Source organism: Coregonus lavaretus (genome assembly GCF_964263955.1).
Source record: "Coregonus lavaretus genome assembly, chromosome: 10".
NCBI classification, from domain to species: domain Eukaryota; kingdom Metazoa; phylum Chordata; class Actinopteri; order Salmoniformes; family Salmonidae; genus Coregonus; species Coregonus lavaretus.
Window position 1 is genome coordinate 35,292,868 of NC_139997.1, and position 26,607 is coordinate 35,319,474.

The 26,607-nt window shown below is 44.5% G+C and overlaps 2 protein-coding genes across 4 annotated transcripts in view; both read left to right on the forward strand.

Moving 5' to 3' along the window:
* Nucleotides 1-132: 132 nt before the first annotated feature.
* On the forward strand, nt 133-13,796 carry LOC311136124 (transcription initiation factor TFIID subunit 9-like). Of its 2 annotated transcripts, none has more exons than XM_084170209.1 (7): nt 133-236; nt 8,198-8,279; nt 9,135-9,271; nt 9,373-9,507; nt 9,616-9,697; nt 9,893-10,003; nt 13,434-13,796. In XM_084170209.1, exons 2-7 carry the CDS (start codon nt 8,201-8,203, stop codon nt 13,589-13,591), a joined length of 702 nt encoding a protein of 233 aa, XP_084026335.1. In that variant the 5' UTR covers nt 133-236; nt 8,198-8,200; the 3' UTR covers nt 13,592-13,796. The 2 variants fall into 2 exon arrangements, with proteins under 2 accessions (XP_084026335.1, XP_084026334.1); XM_084170208.1 differs by lacking the exon at nt 133-236 and adding an exon at nt 2,651-2,720.
* Nucleotides 13,797-14,745: 949 nt separating this feature from the next.
* Nucleotides 14,746-26,607, forward strand: part of LOC311136232 (E3 ubiquitin-protein ligase Siah2-like) — a 33,264-nt gene continuing 21,402 nt past the window's right edge. Inside the window, exon 1 of one of the 2 annotated variants that reach the window (XM_084170358.1) lies at nt 14,746-15,302. In XM_084170358.1, the coding sequence (XP_084026484.1) occupies nt 14,880-15,302 (423 nt within the window). In that variant the 5' untranslated portion in view covers nt 14,746-14,879. Of the gene's footprint in view, nt 15,303-23,683; nt 25,143-26,607 lie in introns of those variants that run through there. The other variant, XM_084170359.1, reaches the window with a different exon arrangement.

The window sequence follows — 26,607 nt, forward strand, 5'->3', positions numbered from 1 at the left end:
TTGCTCAGCAAGGTCAGTTCCTAGCTGCTTACCTCATGTCAAAATAAAAGTCCCCACAAGTACTTTTTTTGTGTGTGCAGGTATTGCGCACGTGTAGGACTTTTATTTTGACATGAGGTAAATGGAGAGGAATTGGGTCTACAACAGACCCACGTTTGGAAAGTCTTTCATTTATGTTCTATTAGATGTATTATTATTTTTTTGCATAAGGACCAACCCTACGGACAATCGGCAGAGTAAGTTGAAATTGAATTGTATTTAACTTCTGGCTTCTGTCGGGCAATACTTTTTTTTTTGCCTTCTAACGTTAATTCCTAGCAACGCTAGTGTAAATACTAGCGTTGCTAAAAGCAGCAAGGTCCAACAGTATAAATACCTTGACATCAACACACATACTGTGGGCTCAGACTGTCAAACATCAGCATTTCAAATGGTTGTGATTCACTATTGTTGAGATAAACGTACCAGCAGCCAAAGAACATCCTACTCACTTGGCTCGAATGTGACTCCTAGTCTTTAACGTTACCACATTAAAACAGTAGCTAGCTAGCTGTAAATTAAAATGTCATGATTGAGTATGTAGTGGAACTTTGCTTTCCTACAGGATGCTTGCTTACTTAATAATACAACAAAACAAAATCCCTACGTTGACTCGTCACACATACATGACAGAAAATGTACTTTAAAAAGCTAGGTATCAATTTGTAGGTAGCTAGCAGTCATTTGTATACAAACCACGTTAATTATTCTTTGATGATTGTTGAAGGCCAGCTAAATGAACCTCAAGTTACACAGCGCCACCTAGTGAAATTTCATTCATTACACTTTCAAATTCACCACAGCTTGATTAATATTTTTGCAACATAGAATAGCTTTATATTTTATTAGAGCAATGCATTCACAGTAAATTTGTAGTTTGCTTTTGTAGGTGTAGGTGTCATGAACGCTGTGAACCAGAGGGAGGCTGGACTATGCACATTTTAGCTTAGTCTAGGTTCAAAATATCCCATTGTGGTTGGAAGTGATTTGGAACTCAGGCATGAGGTAGCGCAAACAAATGTCTTGTGAAGTTTTTGTCCTGAAGGGACACGTTTTTGGGACAATATGGCGGGTAGGCCTATGCCCGAATGGTTGTCGGATTTGGAGATGGACTCAAGGGAACCTTGAGGTCGATAAGAAAGTTGGCAACAACAACAAAAAGAAAGTGGAATATATTAAGAGTAAATATGGAATGCTGCAGAAGAAAATTGAACATGACGAGAGTGAGGGTGAGAGTAGCTCAGTTGGTAGAGCATGGCGCTTGCAACGCCAGGGTTGTGGGTTCGTTTCCCACGGGGGGCCAGTATGAAAATGTATGCACTCACTAACTGTAAGTCGCTCTGGATAAGAGCGTCTGCTAAATGACTAAAATTTAAAATGTAATTAACTGCAGTGAAGCCGAGTTTGAGCCTCATCCCAATGCTGATAAAGATGATTTTTGGCCAGGTGGGAGTGAGATTTTTGGAGAGAATGGATCCTTGCCTTCTGGCTGATTGATATGTGTTGTCAGGCTGCTGGCCTGGTGTAGGATCAGATAGAGCCAAAGTAGTGGAATAGTGGTGAGGTTTTAATGGTTGTAGGGTTAGTTGGTAGGGCACTTCTTTCACAAAGTGTAATGAAATCATACTACAGAATACTAGGCTGATACACAGTCAATACAGTAGGTGCACCTATAACATCTGTTTGCAGACCGCCATAATACCAAAGAAGAAGAAGGAACATATCCCATCTTCAACCTAGAGCTTAGTGTGGAATGAGTGGAGAAACAAAAGTGTCATTGTCTGTTCTTTTGGGTTTGATGTTGAGTCTTTGCCCGACAAAGTGATGTTAGGATATATAAGTTATCCTGTACGAGCTTTTGTGCTGAGTACATTATGTTGTTACAGGTGTCAAGCTTATGGGCATGTGGCAGCAGGTTCCTAGGTGTGAGAAGTGTGCAGAAGGGCATGAGACAAAGGAATGTGTAGCATTGGGGAAAGTAGTGGTATGTGTTAATTGTAGGGGTGCCCATGGGGTTGGGGATCCGAAATGTCCGGTGTGAGAAGCAGGTTGAGGTTTCCAGGGTTAGAGTAGTGCAGAAGTCATATGCTGAGGCAATGAAGAAAGTAGAGAAAGATGGGTCAAGGGGGAGGGATCCTGAGAGGAATGGTGTGAGTAGTAGATCTGTACCAAGTACAGAGGGATAAACCAACAAGTGATATACATGTTTCAGTAAGATTGGATTTTTGGCATTTATAGCAATGGTTATCAACTGTACTGCAGGGATGGAACGTAAGTCGCAGAAAATAGAGGTTGTGGTGTGCGAGACTTGACATCAGAGTTACAGGGTGTGTTAAGTGGCGGTGTCCCATCCTTTCAGGCTGTTGGCCTGAAGTAGGTCTAAATAGATTTAAATAGTGGAGTATGATATTTATTATAATTTGTTGATGTTTTGTGAGTGTAGTGTTAGGTGGTAGGGTATTAGTATTATTATTATTGGTACTATTATTAATTTTTTTAAAGCGAAGTATAAGGGAGTTATACTCCAGTCTAGTAGGTGGCGGTAATGCAGCATTTATTAGATGCCAACCGCCGTTAAATCTCATCGAAGAAGAAGAAGAAGCTTAGTGCGGAAGTGGATGCGCGGGAAAGGAGCAAACGTTAAAATGGCTTCTCCGAAAACTGTTCCTAAAGATGCACAGGTAGGAATTAACCGCCTAGTTAAGATTTGTGAAATGTCATAGTCTCAATCGTTCACAGTGTTGATGGGTGTTTAGTTAAATATCTATTGTGGCTTTGTCTGAAGTTTCTAAGTAGATTTTTGCTGGATTGTCAGCTCAAAATCTCGCTAGGTAACGTTAGCTTGCAAGCTAGGTAGCTAGCCAGTTATTTCTCTTTAAGCTAGCTAACGTTAGAACTAGAACAGAAGTATTTATTTTTCAAAGTGCATTTGTAGAGGGTGCTGTCCAGAAATATAACTCCATATCATTCTATTTGGATGCTTTTGCATAATGCATCTACTTGCCTATTGTATTGCTGGAAATGGTAACTAGCTAGTTAACGTTAACTTGTTATTTTTTATTTGTTGTATTTAACCTTTATTTAACCAGGTAAGCCAGTTGAGAACAAGTTCTCATTTACAACTGCGACATGGCCAAGATAAAAGCAAAGCAGTGCGATTAAAAACAACAACAACACAGAGTTACATATGGAATAAACAAAACGTACAGTCAATAACACAATAGAAAATATATATACAGTGTGTGCAAATGTAGTAAGTTATGGAGGTAAGGCAATAAATTGGCCATAGTGCAAAATAATTACATTTAGTATTAACACTGGAGTGATAGATGTGCAGAAGTTGATGTGCAAATAGAGATACTGGGGTGCAAGTGAGCAAAATAAATAACTATGTAAATAACAATATAAGGATGAGGTAGTTGGGTGGACTAATTACAGATGGGCTGTGTACAGGTGCAGTGATCGGTAAGCTGCTCTGACAACTGATGCTTAAAGTTAGTGAGGGAGATAAGTGTCTCCAGCTTCAGAGATTGTTGCAGTTCGTTCCAGTCATTTGCAGCAGAGAACTGGAAGGAATGGAGGCCAAAGGAGGTGTTGGCTTTGGGGATGACCAGTGAGATATACCTGCTGGAACGCATACTACGGGTGGGTGTTGTGATGGTGACCAATGAGCTAAGATAAGGCAGGATTTGCCTAGAAGTGATTTATAGATGACCTAGAGCCAGTGGGTTTGGCAACGAGTATGTAGTGAGGGCCAGCCAACGAGAGCGTACAGGTCACAATGGTGGGTAGTATATGGGGCTTTGGTGACAAAACGGATGGCACTGTGATAGACTACATCCAATTTGCTGAGTAGTGTTGGAAGCTATTTTGTAAATGACATCGCTGAAGTCAAGGATGTAGTCCCGTGTAGCTCAGTTGGTAGAGCATGGAGCTTGAAACACCAGGGTTGTGGGTTCGATTCTCAGTATGAAAAAAGTATGACAAAAAAAAATTTATGCACTCACTAACTGTAAGTCGCTCTGGATAAGAGCGTCTGCTAAATGACTAATGTAATGTAAAACGATCGGTAGGATAGTCAGTTTTACGAGGGCATGTTTAGCAGCATGAGTGAAGGAGGCTTTGTTGCGAAATAGGAAGCCGATTCTAGATTTAACTTTGGATTGGAGAGGCTTAATGTGAGTCTGGAAGGAGAGTTTACGGTCTAACCAGACACCTAGGTATTTGTAGTTGTCCACATATTTTAAGTCAGACCCGTCGAGAGTAGTGATTCTAGTCGGGCGGGTGGGTGCAAGCAGCGTTCGATTGAAGAGCATGCATTTAGTTTTACTAGCATTTAAGAGCAGTTGGAGGCTACGGAAGGAATGTTGTATGGCATTGAAGCTCGTTTGGAGGATTGTTAACAGTGTCCAATGAAGGGCCAGATGTATACAAAATGGTGTCGTCTGCGTAGAGGTAGATCTGAGAGTCCCCAGCAGCAAGAGCGACATCATTGATATACACAGAGAATAGAGTCGGCCTGAGAATTGAACCCTGTGGCACCCCCATAGAGACTGCCAGAGGTCCAGACAACAGGCCCTCCGATTTGACACATTGAACTCTATCTGAGAAGTAGTTGGTGAACCAGGCGAGGCAGTCATTTGTGAAACCAAGGCTATTTAGTCTGCCAATAAGAATGCGGTGATTGACAGAGTCAAAAGCCTTGGCCAGGTCGATGAAGACGGCTGCACAGTACTGTCTTTTATCGATCGCTGTTATTATATAGTTTAGGACCTTGAGCGTGGCTGAGGTGCACCCATGACCAGATCGGAAACCAGATTGCATAGCGGAGAAGGTACGGTGGGATTCGAAATGGTCGGTGATCTGTTTGTTAACTTGGCTTTCAAATACTTTCGAAAGGCAGAGCAGGATGGATATAGGTCTGTAACAGTTTGGATCTAGAGTGTCACCCCCTTTGAAGAGGGGGAAGACCGCGGCAGCTTTCCAATCTCTGGGGATCTAAGACGATATGAAAGAGAGATTGAACAGGCTAGTAATAGGGTTTGCGACAATTTCGGCGGCTAATTTTAGAAAGAAAGGGTCCAGATTGTCTAGCCCAGCTGATTTGTAGGGGTCCAGATGTTGCAGCTCTTTCAGAACATCAGCTATCTGAATTTGGGTGAAGGAGAAGCGGGGGGGGGGGGGGGGGGCTGTTCGAAAAAGCTAACCTTTGCTTTCCTAATTGATTGTGTATATTGGTTCCTGACTTCCCTGAAAAGTTGCATATCGTGGGGGCTGTTCGATGCTAATGCAGTACGCCACAGGATGTTTTTGTGCTGGTCAAGGGCAGTCAAGTCTGGGGTGAACCAGGGGCTATATATGTTCTTAGTTCTGCATTTTTTGAATGGGGCATGCTTATTTAAGATGCAGAGGAAAGCACTTTTAAAGAACATCCAGGCATCCTCCTCTGACAGAATGAGGTCAATATCCATCCAGGATACCCGGGCCAGGTCAATTAGAAAGGCCTGCTTGCTGAAGTGTTTTAGGGAGCGTTTGACAGTGATGAGGGATGGTCGTTTGACCGCGAACCCATTACGGATGCAGGCAATGAGGCAGTGATCGCTGAGATCCTGGTTGTAGACAGCGGAGGTGTATTTAGAGGGTAAATTAGTCAGGATGATATCTATGAGGGTGCCCATGTTTACGGATTTAGGGTTGTACCTGGTAGGTTCCTTGATAATTTGTGTGAGATTGAGGGCATCTAGTTTAGATTGTAGGACTGCTGGGGTGTTAAGCATATCCCAGTTTAGGTCACCAAGCAGTACGAACTCTGAGGATAGATGGGGGGCAAGCAATTCACATATGGTGTCCAGGGCACAACTGGGGGCTGAGGGGGTTCTGTAGCAAGCGGCAACAGTGAGAGACTTATTTCTGGAAAGGTGGATTTTTAGAAGTAGAATCTCAAACTGTTTGGGCACAGACCTGGATAGTATGATAGAGCTCTGCAGGCTATCTCTACAGTAGATTGCACCTCTGCCCCCTTTGGCAGTTCTATCTAGACGGAAAATGTTGTAGTTCGGGATGGACATTTCTGAATTTTTGGTGGCCTTCCTAAGCCAGGATTCAGACACTGCTAGAACATCAGGGTTGGCAGAGTGTGCTAACGCAGTGAATAACTAAAACTTAGGGAGGAGACTTCTGGTGTTAACATGCAAGAAACCAAAGCTTTTATGGTTACAGAAGTCAACAAATGATAGCGCCTGGGGAGTAGGAGTGATAATGGGGGCTACAGGGGTTAACCTCTACATCACCAGAGGAACAGAGGAGGAATAGAATAAGGATACGGCTAAAGGCTTTAAGAACTGGTCTTCTAGTGCGTTGGGTACAGAGAATAAAAGGGGCAGATTTCCGGGCGTTGTAGAATATTCAGGGCATTATGTACAGACAAGGATATGGAAGGATATGAGTACAGTGGAGGTAAACCTAAGCATTGGGTAACGATGAAAGAGATAGCATCACTGGAGGCACCGATTGAGCCGGTCTCCGCGTGTATGGGGGGTGGGACAAAGTAGTTATCTGAGGCAGGTTGAGCGGGACTGGGGGCTCTACAGTGAAATAGTACAATAAGAACTAACCCAAACAGCAATAGGCAAGGCATATTGACATGGGAGAGAGGCATAACGCAATCACAGGTGTTATTCGAGAGGGCTAAGACAACAACTGGTAATGGCGACGGAAGTTTGGGCTGAGGCTAAACAGGATGGGGTACCGTGTAAAGGAACATCCAGCAGGCATCAGCTGTGTAGCTGAGTGATCATAAGGTCCAGTGAACAGCAATAGGTGAGTCCGGGAGCAGTTCGGTGGCTGCTACAGCACAGGCGAGCAGGAGGCACGGCTGTTTGATTGCGTGTGCTAGCGGGCTGGGGCTAGCAGATGGATCTTCGTGGTCGTCGCAACGGGAAGCCTGTTGAAACCACATCAGACAATTTACGTCGGCAGACCAGTCGTGATGGATCGGCAGGGCTCCGTGTCAACACTAGGAGGTCCTGTCCGGTTGACAGAGAGGTAGATGGGCCTGGCTCAAGGCTAGCTCAAGGCTAACTGGTGCACGCTTCGGACATTACATTTTAGTCATTTAGCAGACGCTCTTATCCAGAGCGACTTACAGTTAGTGAGTGCAAACGCCATGCTCTACCGACTAAGCTACATCCCTGCCAGCCATTCCCTACCCTACCCTGGACAACGCTGGGCCAATTGTGCGCCACCCCATGGGTCTCCCGGTCGCGGCCGACTACGACAGAGCCTGGATTCGAACCAGGATCTCTAGTGGCACAGCTAGCACTGCGATGCAGAGCCTTAGACCACTGCGCCACTCGGGAGGACATGGGTGATTTAGCCAAGAACAACAACAGCCATTCGGTTGCAGCTAGCTAGTTGCGATGATCCGGTGTTAAGGTCCAGTGATTCAGTGATTCCGGCAGAAAATCCGATATGCTCTGGGTCAATAGCACGCTGTGCAGACTGGCCGATAATTGTCCAGGCTAGAGCTGGCTGGTAGGTAGTGCAGGCCACGGACAATGGTGAAGACCGCTAACGGTGGCTAATAGCAAGTAGCTGGCTAGCTGGCTAGTTTCAGCCAGAGGTTCTTGATAAAAGGTATAAAGAAATAATAGAATCCGTTCCACATTGGGTGAGGCGGGTTGCAGGAAAGTATATTTAGTTAAAGGATGGAAAAGTGAGATAGAGAAATATATATGAAGAAATACAAAAAAACTGGCTATTTACACGAGGACACAACAGAATACACGACCGCACTGCTACGCCATCTTGGAAGCAAAGTTATCAGGACAAACTAACTATCTAGCTAGTGCAGTTTATTTACCTTTATTTAATCAAGGAAGTCCTATTGAGACTGTCTATTTTACAAATGAGCCCTGCACAATACAAAAATAAGCACATACAACAGGTAAGTTTAGATAAAAATAAATATAGACAATATACACATTAAGAACATGTTTAAGATACAAAACACAGTCAATTAAAACAAACACATAGTTCATTATAAAAATCCTGTCAGCTGTCTGAATTGCCCTAGGGACTTTAAAGCTGATGTTGACATTGATGACACAGTATACTGCTTTTCTATCTTATTATGCTCTCTTATTCTTCCTTTGCAAAGGTTATGATTCAAATCCTCAAAGACATGGGGATAACAGAGTATGAGCCCAGAGTGATTAATCAAATGCTGGAATTTACCTACAGTAAGTAAACGTTCAATTCTCTCTTGTTAGTTATGCTCTGTGTGCAATATTGCATATTAGTAGCTACAAGACACAAATGTTAATGTACCAAGACAATAGTGCTGAGGGATTAGGCTTTTTTTAAATTCTTATTTTTTTACATGGATTTCGGTGTTGATAGTTTTTTACACACTAAATGCACTATGCATTATGTGGGTTGAATTCTGTAATGACACAGAATAAAACAATTAGTAAAAGTCCCATGATGGTAGTGATGCCCATTACTGCTTATCACTTATTAACAATCATTTATTCACATTAGTTTACTTTAATAAAATATTTCAGTTGTGTGTATTACATTTGTTTTAGGCCTATTTGATGACTATTATTTCATCATCTCATCTCTATAGAGCTGCTGCCTATGCTGTCTGACAGTCACTTTTAGTAGTTCTTGAAAGTAAATACGGCATACTTTTATGACTGCTGAATACCAACTATTAATCTTATAACATGTATTTTCAGGTAGAGAAGATACCTCACGAACCGAGTGCTCTATCCCTCTAGATCACTTGTTTTTCCTCTCTTCTCTCTGTCTCAGACCAGACAAGTAGGCGCGCAATGGATTATGGTCATTGTAGTTCATTACCACAGCTTCAGCCCTAAACTATTTATAATATTGGCCTGTTGGAAACTACAACTCCGTACTACATCGCACAGATCGGGCTTGATCTGATTTATCTCTATAAAACTGCACGTTGCACTCACAGAAAAAAAACGAACTAATACGTTTTTCAAACCCCAAAAATAACCGAAATGTCGGTTAATCACTGAGCACTACAAGAAAATTAAGTCATTTAATCTAATTTAATTTTACAGGATATGTGACAACCATTATCGAGGATGCCAAAATCTATGCAACACATGCCAAGAAGAACAATGTGGATGCTGACGACATAAGACTGGCGATCCAGAGTCGAATGGACCAGTCCTTCACCTCCCCACCACCACGAGATGTAAGATTGAGTAGCAATGCCAAGACCGACATCATTATTTCCCTATTCAGGTGTTCAAAAAATTATCAATACTAACTCCTGACTATGTTGAGTTTGTGTAGTTCCTGCTGGAGGTAGCTAGGCAGAAGAACCAGACCCCTCTGCCTTTGATTAAGCCATACACTGGGCCCCGCCTGCCCCCAGACCGTTACTGTCTGACTGCTCCTAACTACAGGCTCAAATCCATACAGAAAAAGGTAACCAATGATCTGCAGATTTTACTGCACTTGCAATTCATCTTTATTGTATTCTATTCCATTCTGTTCTCTTTTGTGACTCTTTCTGACTGTTCCTCTCCTGTGCAGATGTCCTTATCTGCTGGGAGAATAACAGTGCCTCGTCTCAGTGTAGGAGCTGTATCCAGCAGGTCCAGCACGCCTACCTTTGGTGAGGGACCATTTAGTGCAATCTTAACTTTTCACTCATACCTCTTCATTGTATTACATGCTTTTCTAATACATTGCCCCAAACACGTACATTTGACATTGGGATGTGGGTTTGCCTTCTAGTGTGCAGCCCTGTTGCTACCATATCTGATGTATTTTCTGTTTCATTACAAAAACATTGACTCCTTTCTTCCAGGCACTCCCTCAGTGCAATCAGTCACGACCAAAGTGGGGACGCCAATGTCTCTGTCGGGGCAGCGCTTCACCGTTCAGATCCCATCCTCACAGACTGCAGCCTCCAAGTCCTGTAAGAGACTATACTTAATTTCTACTGGTTTCAGACGGCTGGTGAACGAGTCTGTAGTTCTATTAAGTTTACACTATGTACACTAAACAAAAACATCAATTCAACATGCAACAATTTCAAAGATTTTACTGAGTTACAATTCATATAAGGAAATCAGTTAATTGAAATAAATTAATTTGGCCCAAATCTATGGATTTGTAGGGGAGGGGATCAGAAAACCAGTCAGTATCTGGTGTGACCACCATTTGCCTCATGCAGCGTGACACATCTCATTTGCATAGAGTTGATCAGGCTGTTGATTGTGGCCTGTGGAATGTTGTCCCACTTCTCTTCAATGGCTGTGCAAAGTTGCTGGATATTGGCGGGAACTGGAACATGCTGTCGATCCAGAGCATCCCAAACATGCTCAATGGGTGACATGTCTGGTGTGTATGCAGGCCATGGAAGAACTGGGACATTTTCAGATTCCAGGAATTGTGTACAGGTCCTTGCGACATGGGGCCATACATTATCATGCTGAAACATTAGGTGATGGCGGCGAATGAATGGCACGACAATGGGCCTCAGGATCTCGTCATGGTATGTCTGTGCATTCAAATTGCCATCGATAAAATGCAATTGTGTTCGTTGTCCGTAGCTTATGCCATACCATAACCCCACCGCCACCATGGGGCACCCTGTTCACAATGTTGAAATCAGCAAAACCGCTCGCCCACACGACGCCAAACACGCTGTCTGCCATATGCCCGCTACAGGTGAAACCGGGATTCATCCATACACTTCTCCAGCGTGCCATTGAAGGTGAGCATTTGCCCACTGAAGTTGGTTATGACGCCGAACTGCAGTCAGGTCAAGACCCTGGTGAGGACAAAGAGCACGCAGATGAGCTTCCCTGAGGAAGTTTCTGACAGTTTGTGCAGACATTTTTCAGTTGTGCAAACCCAGTTTCATCAGCTGTCCGGGTGGCTGGTCTCAGAAGATCCTGCAGGTGAAGACACCGGATGTGGAGGTCCTGGGCTGGCGTGGTTACATGTGATCTGCAGTTGTGAGGCAGGTTGGACGTACTGCCAAATTCTCTGAAATGTATGGTAGAGAAATGTACATTAAATTCTCTGGCAACAGCTCTGGTGGACATTCCTGCAGTCAGCATGCTAATTGCACGCTCCCTCAACTTGAGACATCTGTGGCATTGTGTTGTGTGACAAAACTGCACATTTTAGTGGCCTTTTATTGTCCCCAGCACAAGGTGCACCTGTGTAATGATCATGCTGTTTAATCAGCTTCTTGATATGCCACACCTGTCAGGTGGATGGATTATCTTGGCAACGGAGAAATGCTCACTAACCGGGATGTAGACAAAGTTGTGCACAAAATGAGAGAAATAAGCTTGTTGTGCGTATGGGACATTTCTGGGATCTTTTATTGCAGCTCATTAAACATGGGACCAACACTTTAAATGTTGCTTTTTACATTTTTGTTCAGTGTATTTACAGTGCCTTCAGAAAGTATTCACACCCCTTGACTTTTTCCACATTTTGTTGTTACAGCCTGAATTTAAAGAGATGTGTCTTACACACTACCCCATAATGTCCAAGTGGAATTATGTTTTTGGAAATTTTTACAAATTAATTAAAAATGAAAAGCTGAAATGTCTTGTCAATAAGTATTCAACCCATTTGTTATGGCAAGCCTAAAGTTCAGGAGTGTAAATTTGCTTAAGTCATATAAGTTGCATGGACTGATTTTTGAATGACTACCTCGTCTCTTAACCCCACACATACAATTATCTGTAATGTCCTTCAGTTGAGCAGTGAATGTCAAACACAGATTCAACCACAAAGACCAGGGAGGTTTTCCAATGCCTCGCAAAGAAGGGCACCTATTGGTAGATGGGCAAAATTTTAAAAGCAGACATTGAATATCCCTTTGAGCATGATAGAGTTAATTACACTTTCGATGGTGTATCAATACACCCAGTCACTACAAAGATACAGAGAGGAAGGAAACCACTCAGGGATTTCACTGTGAGGCCAATGTTGATTTTAAAACAGTTACAGAGTTTAATGGCTTTGATAGGAGAACCGATGATGGATCAAGAACATTGTAGTTACTCCACAATACTAACCTAAATGACAGAGTGAAAAGGAAGCCTGTACAGAATAAAAATATATTACAAAACATGCATCCTGTTTGCAATAAGGCACTAAAGTAAAACTGCTAAAAATGTGGCAAAGAAATGTACTTTATGTCCTGAATACAAAGTGTTATGTTTGGGGCAAATCCAACAGATCAAGGAGTACCACTCTTCATATTTTCAAGCATGGTGGTGGCTGCATCATGTTAAACGTATGCTTGTCATTGGCAAAGACTAGGGAGTTTTTTTTAGGATAAAAAGAAACAGAACCTGGTTGTCTGCTTTCCAACAGACACTGGGAGACAAATTCACCTTTCAGCAGGACGATAACCTAAAACACAAGGCCAAATCTACCCTGGAGTTGCTTACCAAGATGACATTGAATGTTCATGAGTGGCTTAGTTACAGTTGCAGATATTGTACAATCCAGGTGTGCAAAGCGCTTAGATTTGCCCAGAAAGACTCAAAGCTGTAATCGCTACTAAAGGTGAATTTTTTAAATGTTTTCGTGGGATCCAATTGGTAGTTAGTCTTGTCCCATCGCTGCAACTCCCGTACGGACTCGGGAGAGGCGAAGGTCGAGAGCTGTGTGTCCTCCGAAACACAACCCAACCAAGCCGCACTGCTTCTTGACACAATGCCCGCTTAACCCGGAAGCCAGCCGCACCAATGTGTCGGAGGAAACGCCGTACACCTGGCGACCGTGTCAGCGTGCACTGCGCCCAGCCCGCCATAGGAGTCGCTAGTGCGCGATGGGACAAGAACATCCCTGCCGGCCAAACCCTCCCCTAACCTGGACGACGCTGGGACAATTTGTGGGCCGCCCCATGGTTCTCCCGGTTGCGGCCGGCTGCTACAGAACCTGGACTCGAACCAGGATCTCTAGTGGCACAGCTAGCACTGCGATGCAGTGCCTTAGATATTAAAGGTGATTCTAACATGTATTGATTCAGGGGTGTGAATACTTACGTAAATGAGATTTCTGTATTTCATTTTCAATAAATTTGCTAAAATTTCTAAACATGTTTTGACTTTTTAATGATGGGGTATTGTGTGTAGATGTGTGACCAAAAAACATCTATTTAATCAAATTTGAATTTGGGCTGTAACACAACAAAATGTGGAAAAATTCAAGGGGTATGAATACTTTCTGAATGCACTGTACATCATTAGAGTAATTCAGGTCTCTCGGAAGCTTCAATTCAGTAGTTTGTGGGGATTGTCTTAGCATTTATTCAGTGAATAAAATGTGAATTCAAAATGTTCATAGTAAATCATGTCTTTGTTTTCCAACAGCCACACCATCCACCCCAACGGTTCAAAACGTCCTCATCAATCCCTCCCTGATCGGCTCCAAGAACATCCTCATCACCACCAACATGGTGTCACAGAACTCGGCCAGCGAATCGCTGAAGAGGAAGCACGAAGACGACGACGACTATGATGCATTATGACCTCATGGATAAGAAGATAACGCAGGGAAGAGTAGGCTAGATGAAAGCAAGAGTGTGCTGTAAATATTGTAGAAGGTAGTTGTGGGGTTAGCCAGACAGTTTACAATTCCCCCATCACATTGTGTAAAATGAGTAACTGTAGTGTCATGTCATGCCTGTTTGCCACTAATTTTTGTACATACAAATAAAAAAGATCTTTGTGACAAAAGAAGTGAAGAAATTAGTAAAAATAAATTAGTAATTTAGCAGACGCTCTTATACAGAGCGACTTACAGGAGCAATTAGGGTTAAGTGCCATGCTCAAAGGGCTCATCGACAGATTTCACTTAGTCTGCTCAGGGATTTAAACCAGCGACCTTTTGGTTACTGACCCAATGCTCTTAACTGTCTAGCCTATTATAACTGGTATAATGGGACTTCAAATGAAGAAAGCAAGATGATGTGAGTGAATACAATAGGGGTTTTACACTTCAATTTGGGCATAGTTCAGACTTGTTCTAGTTAGTGGCCAGTAGAGGGAGACTTCAATCTATTGGCTCCCTAATCTGATTATAATTTTATTGACTGTAAATCGCTCTGGATAAGAGCGTCTGCTAAATGACTAAATTGTAAAATGTATTGGGAATATACACTTGAATATCAAAGCAGTAGGCTTGTGCGCTTTTTTTTAATTGTCCGAGACTGGCCTGTCAAACCTTATCCAGCTACTATGATACAAAAATCAGATATTGCACATTAATAACTTGGAGTTCCGTACTTCCAAACTGCCCAGTAAATTGTGCAGTGTTCTAAATGTCTTAAACCATTGATAGTAAAGTAACAAATATAGTGTATAAAAACCTCTGATCCCAACGTTCAATTACCCCCATGACTACGGTCGCGTTCCCCTGCTCAGACGTTGCATGCATCAACCAATGGTTGCGTGGCACGTCATCGACTGTCAGCGACTGACCGATTGCTATAACATATGATGTGGTTAGCTGATACGTAAAATACCTATTCAGGCGTTGTAAGATCTGGCAAGCGTCAGCAAAGCCTGGGCAGAGGAAAGGGCACGTTACATAACCGCCCAGGCTCACTTTCTAATTGGCGCAGAAGCTGTCAGTCCAAACCATGCTCTCCAATGGGCCTCTTGCGTTCTGTCAAACACAGGCCGCCATGTTCTGTCCCCGTGGGCTTGTAGATTTTTTGGAGCCGAGTCTGCCACCCCAAATAGTGCGTAAACAGGGTTCTGGGCTTCAAACTTCGCGCTGGGTTTATCCTAAAGAACTGAACTGAACTAATCGCTATGAGCCACCCGTCCTCTGCGGGCGGTGGGGGCGGAGGACTCGGTGCCGGGAAAGCAGGAGGAGGAAAGCACGGAGGTTCTGGAGGAGCTGCTGCCGCGGCAGCTGCTGTCGCCGCCGCGGCCGCAGCAGCCGCTGGAGTAGGAACTGTGGCTGGGTCTGTCTCGGCTCTACCTGCCGCTGTTGTTGCCTTGCCCTCAGCAGTGCTACCTGGACAATCTGCTGAACTTACAGCCTTGTTCGAGTGCCCGGTTTGTTTCGACTACGTTCTGCCGCCGATTCTGCAATGCCAGGCTGGGCATCTAGTTTGCAACCAATGTCGTCAAAAGCTGAGTTGTTGTCCGACTTGTCGAGGCCCTCTCACCCCGAGTATCAGGAACTTGGCTATGGAAAAAGTTGCCTCTACTCTACCATTTCCGTGTAAGGTAAGAAAAGACAGATGCATTGAAGCCGAAGTACGCAGATACCTGATTTAACTAGCTTGTTGTACTTATTGCCAATTAATAACTAGCTTGACAGCTAAAAGTTAGCTCGCAGTCACTTTGACAAGTGGGTGTGTGAGTCCCTCGTGCGCTCCGGTCGCGAGATCCAAACATGTTCATATGATGATAAAGGGTCCAGGTTTGTAAATCTCCATGCTGTCGCATCTTTCCAATCAGATCTCTAACCAGTGTATTGTACTTAGCTAACGTTACTTTACATTAGTCTGAAACAAACAAAGTGTATTCGAATTGGTGAAGGTTTGGGAGTTGATGCCACACGGTGGTTACTACAAGTGCATCTCTGCTTCTTTTTACGACAGGGAAGTAACTAGCTGTGATCTATACTGTGTTGTCATCATGGTTAGTCACTTGTCATGTAATTGTCAGAGAAGACCAGAATTGAATGGACCATAACATTGAGGAATGCAATGGCCTGGCAAAGTACAAGAAGCCCTTGTCTGAACTAACTTTATCTGACAGTAATGTATCTGGTGTTGTCATAAGGGACAGATGTGTTGTCATTGTCTTTGAGTGAATCATCAACAGCACATTCTGTAAATCCGCTCAATCATTCACACAGTTGTGACTGATCAAATGACCTTTACAATTTGGGAAATCAAGAGGTTCAACTTCATAGTTCACACCCTTTCATTGGACCTGCTGAGATGGTGCTGATATCATCACTCTTAACTGCTCAATGAGGGGGTTCGATTAATCTTGCCTGGGCGCCCCTGTAGGCGTGTCTTGCACCGGCTGAAAGTTGATTGCATTAGATTTGGAACCAAAAGTGACTTAATTAATCACGTGTAGTAATTTGTAAGATTCTGTGTTTTCCCATGCAAAAGTGAATTGCTTTTGATAAATACGCTTTATCTGCCTTCCCAATGAAAAGTGGTTTGAAAATAAAACATTTATTTTATGGAAAATAGATTCTGGATGATGCACCATGCTGCCTTGTTGACAAAATGACTGAGGTTACTGTTCGATTTGAGAAGGGCTCTCCTCCCTCCCCGCTTTCGCCGATGACATCACAGGCCATTGCCCGGTTCAAACTGTGCCAGTGTAAAATAACTCCCGCAATGTCCTGAGGGTTAGGTCAGGTGAGGGTTCAGAGGTCACTGAGTGGAGAGATTTGAGGTGAACTTATCTGTTGTGCAAAACTGCAAAGTAAACACACACACACACACACCCTTTGGATTCCGACATTCAAAACGGAGCAGAGCAGGCTTAATGTGTACAATTAAATTGGCTCTCACTACCCTCATTCATGCTTGCTTGGATCCACTCAGTCAAGCCGTCGCTTGACTTCATAGTAGTGTGAAACACAGCAGCACATGTATTCCCTCTCTCTGTCAGTCAGAGCAGTAGGAGCTTCTGCCTCTTAATGGTGCTGTGATTGTATTACGGACGCATTCAAGTTGTATCAGCGCTCTGTGGTGGTACAATCCTGTGAAAGATGATCCCTGCTTCATCCTCTCATTCTCTGGCAGAGGCTAAAGGCTGTGTCAGAGAGAGAGAAGGGGGGATAAAGAGACTAAGGTCAGTCATTTGGTGGATGGATATCTGCCTGTATATCCATCCATATGTCCTCAAGTGTTTTCGGTGGGGTGCTAAGGCCTCTGCAGAACCCAGGCCTGCAGAGACAAATGTTTGAGAGCTATATGGATCCCTGCCCTGCCATGTCCTTCCTTGCCCTGCCTCAGTACTCAGCCGAACCGTCTTCAGCCCTCATCTCTCAGTAGTACCAACAACATAGAACTCTTAAGCTTCTCTAACTTCCACTGAGGACAGGTATCCCTATGACAGATAACCGCACAGGACAGAGCAGACCCTTGACCCAAGCCTAGACATTACATCTCTTGTTCTTCCGGTAATGTTTCCTCTGAATGGCTGTGTTTATCTTCTCTAAAGCTGCAGCCCACTGCTCCACTGCACATAGAGGTGTTATATGGGGATTTTATGCATGCCCATTTCCTCAGGAGCAGCTCAATGTTTAGGCTACATCACTGATTCGCTTTTTGGACATCCTCCCTCTATCCACTGAGCTCTGTTTTATGCAGCTACTTTTGATGTATTTTTGACTTTTCCCAGCCAGGTCCTCTCCTCTCCTGGTGTTAGTGTTGTAACAGTCTCAGCGTTGGCCTGCAGCGGGCTACACTGTGTAATGGGATTAGACACGGATATACTGAGCCCCAGGCCTGCCTGCCTCCCTGCCTGCATGGGCCGACACTTTATTTTGGGTAGGAGTCTGTCTATTCTGGACCGGTTCCTCTATTTTTTGTTGTTCACACACAAACTGCCAACTACCTGCACTCAACTGCCTTCCTGACGGTTTATTGTTGGCTACGAAAGCTGATTCTGACAGAGGCTCGGGTGCAGACAAACACACCCCTTTCTGCACCCCTCTAATCACACCCCTTATCTGAGTAATTTAGAGTGGCAGAGCCTGATTGCAGCAGACGGGGAACCACACACACAAACATAATTATACATATTAGGAGTCACATATGCATCATAAGAATAATGTCTCGTTCTTTCTTTCTCACAGACACACACACACACACACACACACACACACACACATACAACAGGTAGGCCTACACACAAACCCTCGCACACACATTCACTCGCGCACACACACTTGTGCAAAGCCTCCACTCCCCTCCACTCCCCACTCTCATAATGGAGATTTTAATGAGAAATCAGCAACAGTTCACGCTTCAGCTGAGCTTAGAAGCAGATCAAAAGCCCATACACACACACACACACACACACACAGTCTTGCGCATTTGTTCTCTCTCTCTCATTAGCCTATCTCTCTCTATCCCACACAAACACATGCACACATTGTTTCCCCCTCCTTTCTGAGGTGTGTTCTCTCCATAATATGACTGAGAGAGAGTGAGGATGCCTAGCCTGCTGCCTCTGGTTAATTTCACAGTTGAGCTGATTGCAGGGTGACCCATGTGCCCTTGCAGCTTTTGTCGAAATCAGGTATTGGGCCATGTGAACAGACACATACACACACACACACACACACACACCATGAGACAATTGTCTTGGCAGAGACAATTTCCTGTTTATAGAAGAAAACAAAATCCTCCTAGGGAATTCTGGTTAATACATTTTCAGGAAATTAGTTGATGACTGAATAAACACACTTGAGTGGAGAGGAACTCTCACATGGTTACTTCCACTCAGGATATTTGGCATTTCCACTCAAGAAAAAACCCTAAGCTTAAAGCTCGATTTCAGGGTGCAAGTGTTGTCGGGACATTCTTTTTTTGGGAGCAGCAAAACTGTTAGCAGGTCGAGAATCGTCTTCCCCTTATTTCATGATTGATTATCCCAACACAAGTACACATTTTAATTGGATGTGTCTGGTGTGTATTGATTGACTTATTATGAAGCGCTAACTATGTATGGTCCTTCCACCCTGCAGCATCTCCCTTGCGGTTGAATGGGCTGTGGTGCTGCGCTGGCCTGGCGTGTCACTCCTGAGCTCCCTGGCATGCGAACACTAATGACAGGCTCACTGATTCCTCACTTCAGTTCTGCCTCTATGGCCCCATGTAATTTTTTAGAAGCAGGCAATGTGACATCTGCTTTGCATACTCATTTGCCTCCCAACTGAGACCTCTGCTGGGAGGGAGCAGGCAGTCACCGTGTGTGTGTGTGTGTGAGGTGTGGTTAAAGTTATGGCGTGGTTAGTTGATAAAGCAGGATGCCTGCTGAGGTGTGTGTGTGTGAGAGAGAGAGAGAGCAGGGCTGATCTATGACAGATGATAGTTCAGCTCAGTTGTGGTGTGGATGGAACAGCTGTTCATTTGGTGTGTTTTACAGTATTAGTGTGAGAGCTGCTTCCTTACTTTGGATGTTTTTGGAATATTTGTGCAGGCTACTTATTGAGTGGGTTGCATACTTTTTGCATTACCTTTTATGAATTATTTATTTGTGTTTGCATTTGTAAGGATGTCGAATGCCAAGTGAGGTGTTAGGAAGTAGGAAGGTGCAATGTTTATTGTGTTTTTTTTTCAGTGAATGAATCAACTGCTCTGTACAGCAACATGTATATAGTGCCACTATCTCCTAATGTAGGGAAACGGAACTGCAGTGCAGTGTTTATTTTTTAGACCACCAATTTAAAATTATAGACATCATTTGGAGATTAAATGGAATTGCCAATAAAATGTGAGTTTATAATGCAGGGAGGATGTAGTAGTGTCAGTATAGCCGACCGCTACTAGTTATTACAGCTGATGTGATGTCTCACCATGGGGGTTTCTAATGTGGATTTGATTAAACCAGCATTAGCTGTCTGGATCTCACTACTGCGGTCTTGCTAAGTGTGTGATTTAATGAAGAGGATCATGAGCAGACACTGGAGCATTCTATATTTTCTCCTCTTCTTGCGTCTCCTCTCTCCTCGTCAGCCTTTCCCTGCATCTCCTCGGCTCTCCTTCTCAAAGCCATCATCAGCATTTCACACTCAGTCAACCTGAAAACTAATTCTATCCACAAATATATTTCCTCATGTCTCCAGTTGTGTGTGTGTGTGTGTGTGTGTGTGTTTGTGTCACTATGTAGGGTGTGTGTCTGTGTGTGTTTGTTTCCACACAGAAATGCTGGCAGATCCAATCCAACCCCATCCCCTCTCCCCCTTTGAAGTGTTGCTCTCCTGTGTGTGTGTGTGTGTGTGTCAGCGTTGTGATTGACAGGTGTGCTTCTGTGTTGATGAGGTCTTGGGGGTATAGCTGAGGGGAGAGTCTCTAGCCGGAGCCATATGATAACATCTCTGCCTGCCTGTGTAGTATTGATTGTTCCAGTAGTGTAATATGCTTTCCCTTGCATAAATGTATAGAACTGTCTTGTATGTCTGAAAAATCCCATTCCATCACAATAACACATTCTACTGATGTATGCGGTAGGGCAGTGGTCACCAACCTTGTCTGTGTCTGAGTCAAGGTCAATTTAAAAAAAAAAAAACTTTACTTAAAAAAACGTCATCCTTTGCAACATTAAGCTATTAAAAACATTACTGTAGCAATGAGGTCAATGAAGTTTGTGGAGTAGGCTATAGGCCCAATACATTATCATCGCATATTGGCTTTGCTTGAATTGCCCTGCCAATGCATTGTTGTCCTGACCATTTTTTGGTAGGCTATATGAACACACTGGTAATCGATCAGTTGTTGTATTACTTGTGAGGCACAGCTGAGTGAGCATACATTTAAATAATTTGCTTTTTATTTTTATTTTATTAGGCTGATGGTGCCTGCATCCGATGGTCAGTCTCAGCAGACTGAGCAGACTGAGGGTCCGCCTCTCAATGTCCCTCCGCTCTCCCTTTCCTTCGCTGACACTGCCCAAAAAGGGACACTGTCTTCCAGCTAATGGCGAAACTCAAGTCGCACCGCATTAGTTCTGCCTGATGCATGTTTTTACGTCTATGAACAGAGAAAGTTCAATATTCCTCGGTATTAAAACGACCCCAGCTGCTAATAATAACAACGCAAGCCTATCGATACACTTTCCTACTCATTCATTACAGCTGCAGTGCTGGTTGTAGTGCGAGTGGAAGTACGAAGAACGTGCATTTTATGGCTTATAAAAGTATGACAGTGCTGAGTAAGAACTTAAACATGAATTCACTCATAAAAACAGATGCTCTTTGCTGTATTCATTAACAGTCTCTCTCTAGTCATGGTTTTAAAAGCTGTAGCTTTCTTTCACACCTGCAGACACTAATCTGAGCCATCCGATTGGCCAGCGGTAGGCCTATAGTGCACTTGATTTGCTCTCCGGGCCCGCTGGGAAGGCAGTTTGTACCTTCAGACACATGAAATGGTTAAAAATCGGAACACGCAGTGCTGAATCGGGTGCACCTACCACCAACTGCGTTAGACAAATCTTTTTTTGGGGGAACGCAAGGCTTTATCGTTGGGTTTTTTACAGGAATGTTTGGCGATCGACTAGAAATGCCTTGGAGATCGACCAGTCGATCGCAATCGACCGGTTGGTGACCACTGCAGTAGGGTGTGTGTGTGGTTGCTGTGTGTGTTCATAAAGTCCCTGAATGGGATTTATTTCACTGGAACCAATTTTCATCATGCTGTATTAGCAGCCTGGGCTCTGTGGGGGTGAGATGTACTTGAATGAATGTCATCATGAAAACAAAATAACATGATCTCTCTGCTCTACAAGCTCCTAGCCTGGCTACCACCTCCTCTGTCCATTTCTATTATACTGCTGAATCACAATGACCAGATCATCAGTGTGTCCTCCACTCTTCCTCTCCTCATCATTTTTCCTCATCTCTACTCCTCCCTCTCTCCTGTGTGAGGAGTCATTAATCTCAGACAGGCCAGAGTGATGGTCACACCTGACTGCACCATAAACCCTCATCCGTCATCACTTACTTGAATTGCCTGATGTTTAAGAACACTGAGCACACATCTGTCTCTGCGCTATGTCTGTCTTTTATCATGCCTTTTCTCACTCCTCATTCTCTTTCTCTCTCTGTCTCATGCTTTTTCTTGTTATTTCCTTATTCTCTTTCACTCCTACTCATTCTCTTTCAAATAAAATTGTATTTGTCACATGCGTCGAATACAACGGGAGTAGACTTTACCGTGAACTGCTTGCTTACGAGCCCTTCCAACGATGCAGAGTAAAACATTTAAAAAATAGAAATAGTAACATTATAAATCAAATGGAGAAGGATTAAGCTATATACAGGGAGTACTTTCCCTTCCTATTGTAGTCTTTCTCCCCATCTACCTCCTTCCCTTTGCGCTCACTCTTTCATCATCCATTATTTGGCAGTAATGGAGGCTCGTGGTCCTTTTTGGCTTCAGAGGCATCCTGTTTGTCCTCGTCCATGGCACTTGTCCATGTTGCACTGCAGTGTATGGGTTTGTGTGTATGCATGCGTGTCCCTCATTACATCTCTCACATCACACATGACTCCGGCTGTCTAATTGTAACCTCGCCTGATACAGTCACCCACAGCTAAATAGTTAGCCATGTACACTGCAGGGACGCTGACAGCTAGCTATGCAGCTTATCTAGGGGTGTCGTGTGGTTGTCTGTGTCTGCAGATCTATCCATATGCATTTCGGTGTCTTTATGAGTGTGTTCTAACACACACTAGTGTGGGTGTTTGTACTCTATGCATGTGCTTGTGTGCCTAGTGCCGTACAGCTTGTTTGTAAACTTGGGGAGGGGGGGTATTCTGAAGGCATTGCAGTAGCAGAACCCTCGCTCTCTCTCTTCCCCCCTCTTTCTCTCCTCCCCCCTCTCTCTCTCTCCTCCCCCGTCTCTCTCTCTCCTCCCCTCTCTCCTTTCCCCTCTGGTGTATAGAGAGTCCTCTGGCAGTACCTGCTGCTGAATCTGTTGTCTTGTTTTTAGACTCTGAGGTGTGTTCTAGCCTCCAGACACACAAGTACACATGCATACATGTAGCTCAGGCTTCTCATCCCACATCCCATTGAGGGAGGTAATAGAGGCTGGCCTTGGATAGGGGGACACCATGGCTACGATGCAGGGGATGAGGGCAGGGGATGAGGGGAGAAAAAGAAACCTGGAGGAAGAAAATAGGAAAATGGAAAGTCAATCGGCGAAGGCCAGCTGCTCTTCATTCGGCTAACTGCCAGAGTCAATGAAACCAGCTCCCAGCACCGCTGTTTACACTACCCATCTCACACACACACAAACACACACACACACACAATCTGCCTGGTTGAAAGGGATGACAAATGGGGGAGAGGGACATGAAACGGCCAGGGGATGGTGAGTCTTGCCTGGAGTCCCAACAGTCTGTCCTACAGGGGAAAGACTGATGCTGAGGGACAAAGAGAGGGAGAAAGAAAAACATGAGAGAGGGAAGAGGAAGGGCAGGGGGGTTGTTGCACTTGGCTGTAACCCCCCCCCCCCTTCTCAGAATCACTTTATTCGCCAAGTACATTTACACATATCCAGAATTTCACTTGGTGAATAGGTGCTGCCAGAAATAGACAATATACAAACTGAATAGACACAAAATCAACAAATAGAATATTCAATATAAATACAGTAAACAAACTCTGGAGTATAAACTGATTTACAGTGAGGAGATACAATTTACAGAGGGTATATATCTTCATATGCAGAGGGAGGGATGCCATTGTGACGAATACACTGTATACAGTGCATATACAGTGCCCCACACACACAAACAGGCAGTCTCTGTCTCCCCGCCCCCTCCATTCGTGTGTGTGTGCTGCAGTCATTCGGTGGGGGAATGTTTTTGCGCGGCGGCTCCTCTGCCTTGTCTGTCACCGTGCTGAGCTGAGAAGAGGAGGAGGAGACCGCAGCAGAGAGAGAGAGTGCGTCCGTGTGTGTGTGTGTGTGTGTTATACAGGCATTCCTCTGTCCGGCTTCAGGTGATGCGGTAGGAGCTTTTACTGTGTGTGTGTGTGTTGACATCCACTATTCTGATGTTGGTCGTGTGTTTAGCTCGGTAAGCCGTCGAGGAGGAGCTGTCATTGCGCACTGTTTGCATTTGACTGCTGCAGTAGATCTCCAGGAAGGGAGTGCGGGAAAGAGGGAGCGCGGGAACGAGTGAAAGAGAGACAACTGTTACCCTCCATGTGCATTGGTCTGTTCATCTTCTCTAGAGATGATGCTTGCTATTGTTTAGCTGTGTGGCTGATACAGGATGTTTCTGAGTCAGGCTGAAGTCATACTGTAGGTGAAGTCATAGCGCTGTAGTGAAGGAGACGATGCTGGTACTGAGTGTTCTCTCTGGGTAGAGGACAGACGGTGAGGTAGCTAGTCAGCTGGCCTCCATACTGCTGTGTGCTGAGCATCAGACTGTGTTTGTGTGAGAGAGAAGGGAAGTGGCTGAATTCCTCCACAGCAGAGCGGTTTGGAGCTCCTCGTGGCTTTGTTTAGGCTGCCTGGCAGGAGATAAATAATGGGCTGATTCAGTGTGTTCAGTCAGAGGCACAATAAATGTGTGAGCTGAGCTTGGCAGGTGGCAGGATTAGTGCTAGAAGTAACTTGGTGTGACTGTGGACCGGACACACAGACCCATTCATTCACACTTACTCTCACATGCATAGAGAGACATGCATACCATTGACTGTGTGAAACAGATATTAGGGACTTATCACCCGTGTATTTTCAGCCGTTAAAGGCACCATTGGAGCAGTCAGTTAGGCAGGCAGTTCTCCTTACCCCTCAGGCTGCCATTACATTACAGCAGTGTGCTTTGGGGACTGAGACTCAGGTTGCTTTATGTAGCCAGCAGGCCAGCTGTGGAGCCCCTCATCTCTCATACCTGGCTTATGGTTGAGACGGAGAGGTATTCTATCTTTCGAGTCCAGAAGGGATTTAGCCCCTAAACTACTTGAGACTGACAATTCAGCAGGACTTTGGTAGACAGGCATTGAGATTGGGATTGGATCCGCTTGTAAAGCAAGAGCGCGGCCATTGATAGGTCTCGTGGGGGGTATAGTAAAGACTCAGTGGTGCGTGAAATTGGTTGAGGGATAGAGTGTGTGTTGGACAGTGTGTGTTAGACGGTGTGTGTGCCCACTCTTACGCGCCATGCTGTGCCCTGCGTCCTGCCTGCCTCTCCTGAGGGAGCTGGCTCAGTGGCGCTGCCTGCTGGGGTGGCACCGCCATCACGGGGTCAGTGCGGGGGTCACGGCAGGGGTTGGGCCGGGATCAGAGGTCAAGGTTGCGGTGGGGGGCACAACTCGACCCGTCTGCCGCACCAAACCGCAACAGGGGAGCAAGGTGAGTACCTTCATTTACTCAGCAACCTTTCAGACAGTTTAAACCTAGTCTTTTTACAGCACACTTCAGATCAGCTAGATACTGCAAAAAGAGTAATTAATCATTTATAAACCTAGTCTTTTAGGTGTCTATCCACTCAGAGGGTTCTGTATTCTTTTGGGAAGAGTTTGTGTGATGCTTGTCATAGGGGGCCTTGCCGCTGATGTGAGGGTTGTTATGCCCAGAGCCGTTTTTACCACCAGAATGTAACTCGTTTGATGAAATTCTTGCCTCTGTTATGCATGATGTTGAATATTTAGCAGCAGATGAAGGACAGTCTTGTACTAAAATTAGAAGCGCTCTCCTTTCACCATGGCATCAAAAGAATGTCATTTTGAAGCCTGCTATTGCAGCCAGGGAAATAGTGTGAGAGAGGGAAAAACAAGTGGATGAGAAGAACAGGGAATGGAACGTGAGTGGTGTTCTAGCTGGGACATTTGATGCCTTTAACCTCTAGACAGTCTCTCACTGCCGGCCAATCTCATCCCAAACCTTTAGCCAGATTGCTATTGATCGTAGTGTGGGCGGAGGAATGGAGAGGAGGTGGCGGATGTAATGGCTGTGTCAGGGCTGGGTTTGGATGGGTGGGGGGAGATGGAAAGGATGCAGAGGGTCCTGTGTGACCCATTCCCTGGCCAAGAGGGTAACCTAACACCCCTGTTCGGGACACATGAGCCTTTGGGTACTCTGTTCAGTAGTCTGTCATTATGACCTCATCACTCTTCCCAGGCAGAGAACCATGAGGTCACTGCCTCTCACTGGAACTAGAGGAGAGGACCACACCTGCTCTCTTTCTTGCTCGCTTTCTATTCCTCACCAGCTTCTCGCTTTTCTTCTACTATTGTTTTTTCCTTTCCCTCTGTTTTTCGCTCTGTCTCACTCTACATCCAATGTTTCCTCTAAGCTGCGCGCAGAGGAAATATCAGCCTGCGCAGGGAAGCAAGAGATTGAACTTCACTCAACTTAAGTTTTCCCCATTAGTTAACATTATCAACATTTACCTTTACTGTGGGAATTGTGATTGAATCAATGCAATATTATCCACTTTCAATGCAACATACCAAAACAAAACGAACTATGCAAGACTTATTAGTATGTAAAACTAAATATGCAAGAGTTTTGTTGTAGGCAGAACGCATTGGAGTAGGTTTCTACACAGACCGGTGCGGCATAACCAATCAGAGCTGCAGTAGGCCTTTATGCAAATAGACCATTGCCATATATGGATCTGTGCCATTCACTTTGAACTGGACTGTGTTTACACCATGAGCGGTCGTGAGTAGATGCGCTTGTTTTGAGATCAAAGCGAGAGCTGCATGTAGCCACGTGTGAGTTATTAGCCCAGTTATAGATAATTTGTAGTCAGCAATAGCGGAGTGATTGCTTCCTACAAGATCACAAAACATGTACATTTCTAGACATCTTT

Excerpts from the sequence above, each read along its gene's own strand:
- LOC311136124 (XM_084170208.1), top strand. The coding sequence starts at position 2,658 with ATGCGCGGGAAAGGAGCAAACGTTAAAATGGCTTCTCCGAAAACTGTT. Across the intron at positions 9,272-9,372 it reads CCTCCCCACCACCACGAGAT|TTCCTGCTGGAGGTAGCTAG; the intron begins GTAAGATTGAGT and ends GAGTTTGTGTAG. Across the intron at positions 10,004-13,433 it reads GACTGCAGCCTCCAAGTCCT|CCACACCATCCACCCCAACG; the intron begins GTAAGAGACTAT and ends GTTTTCCAACAG.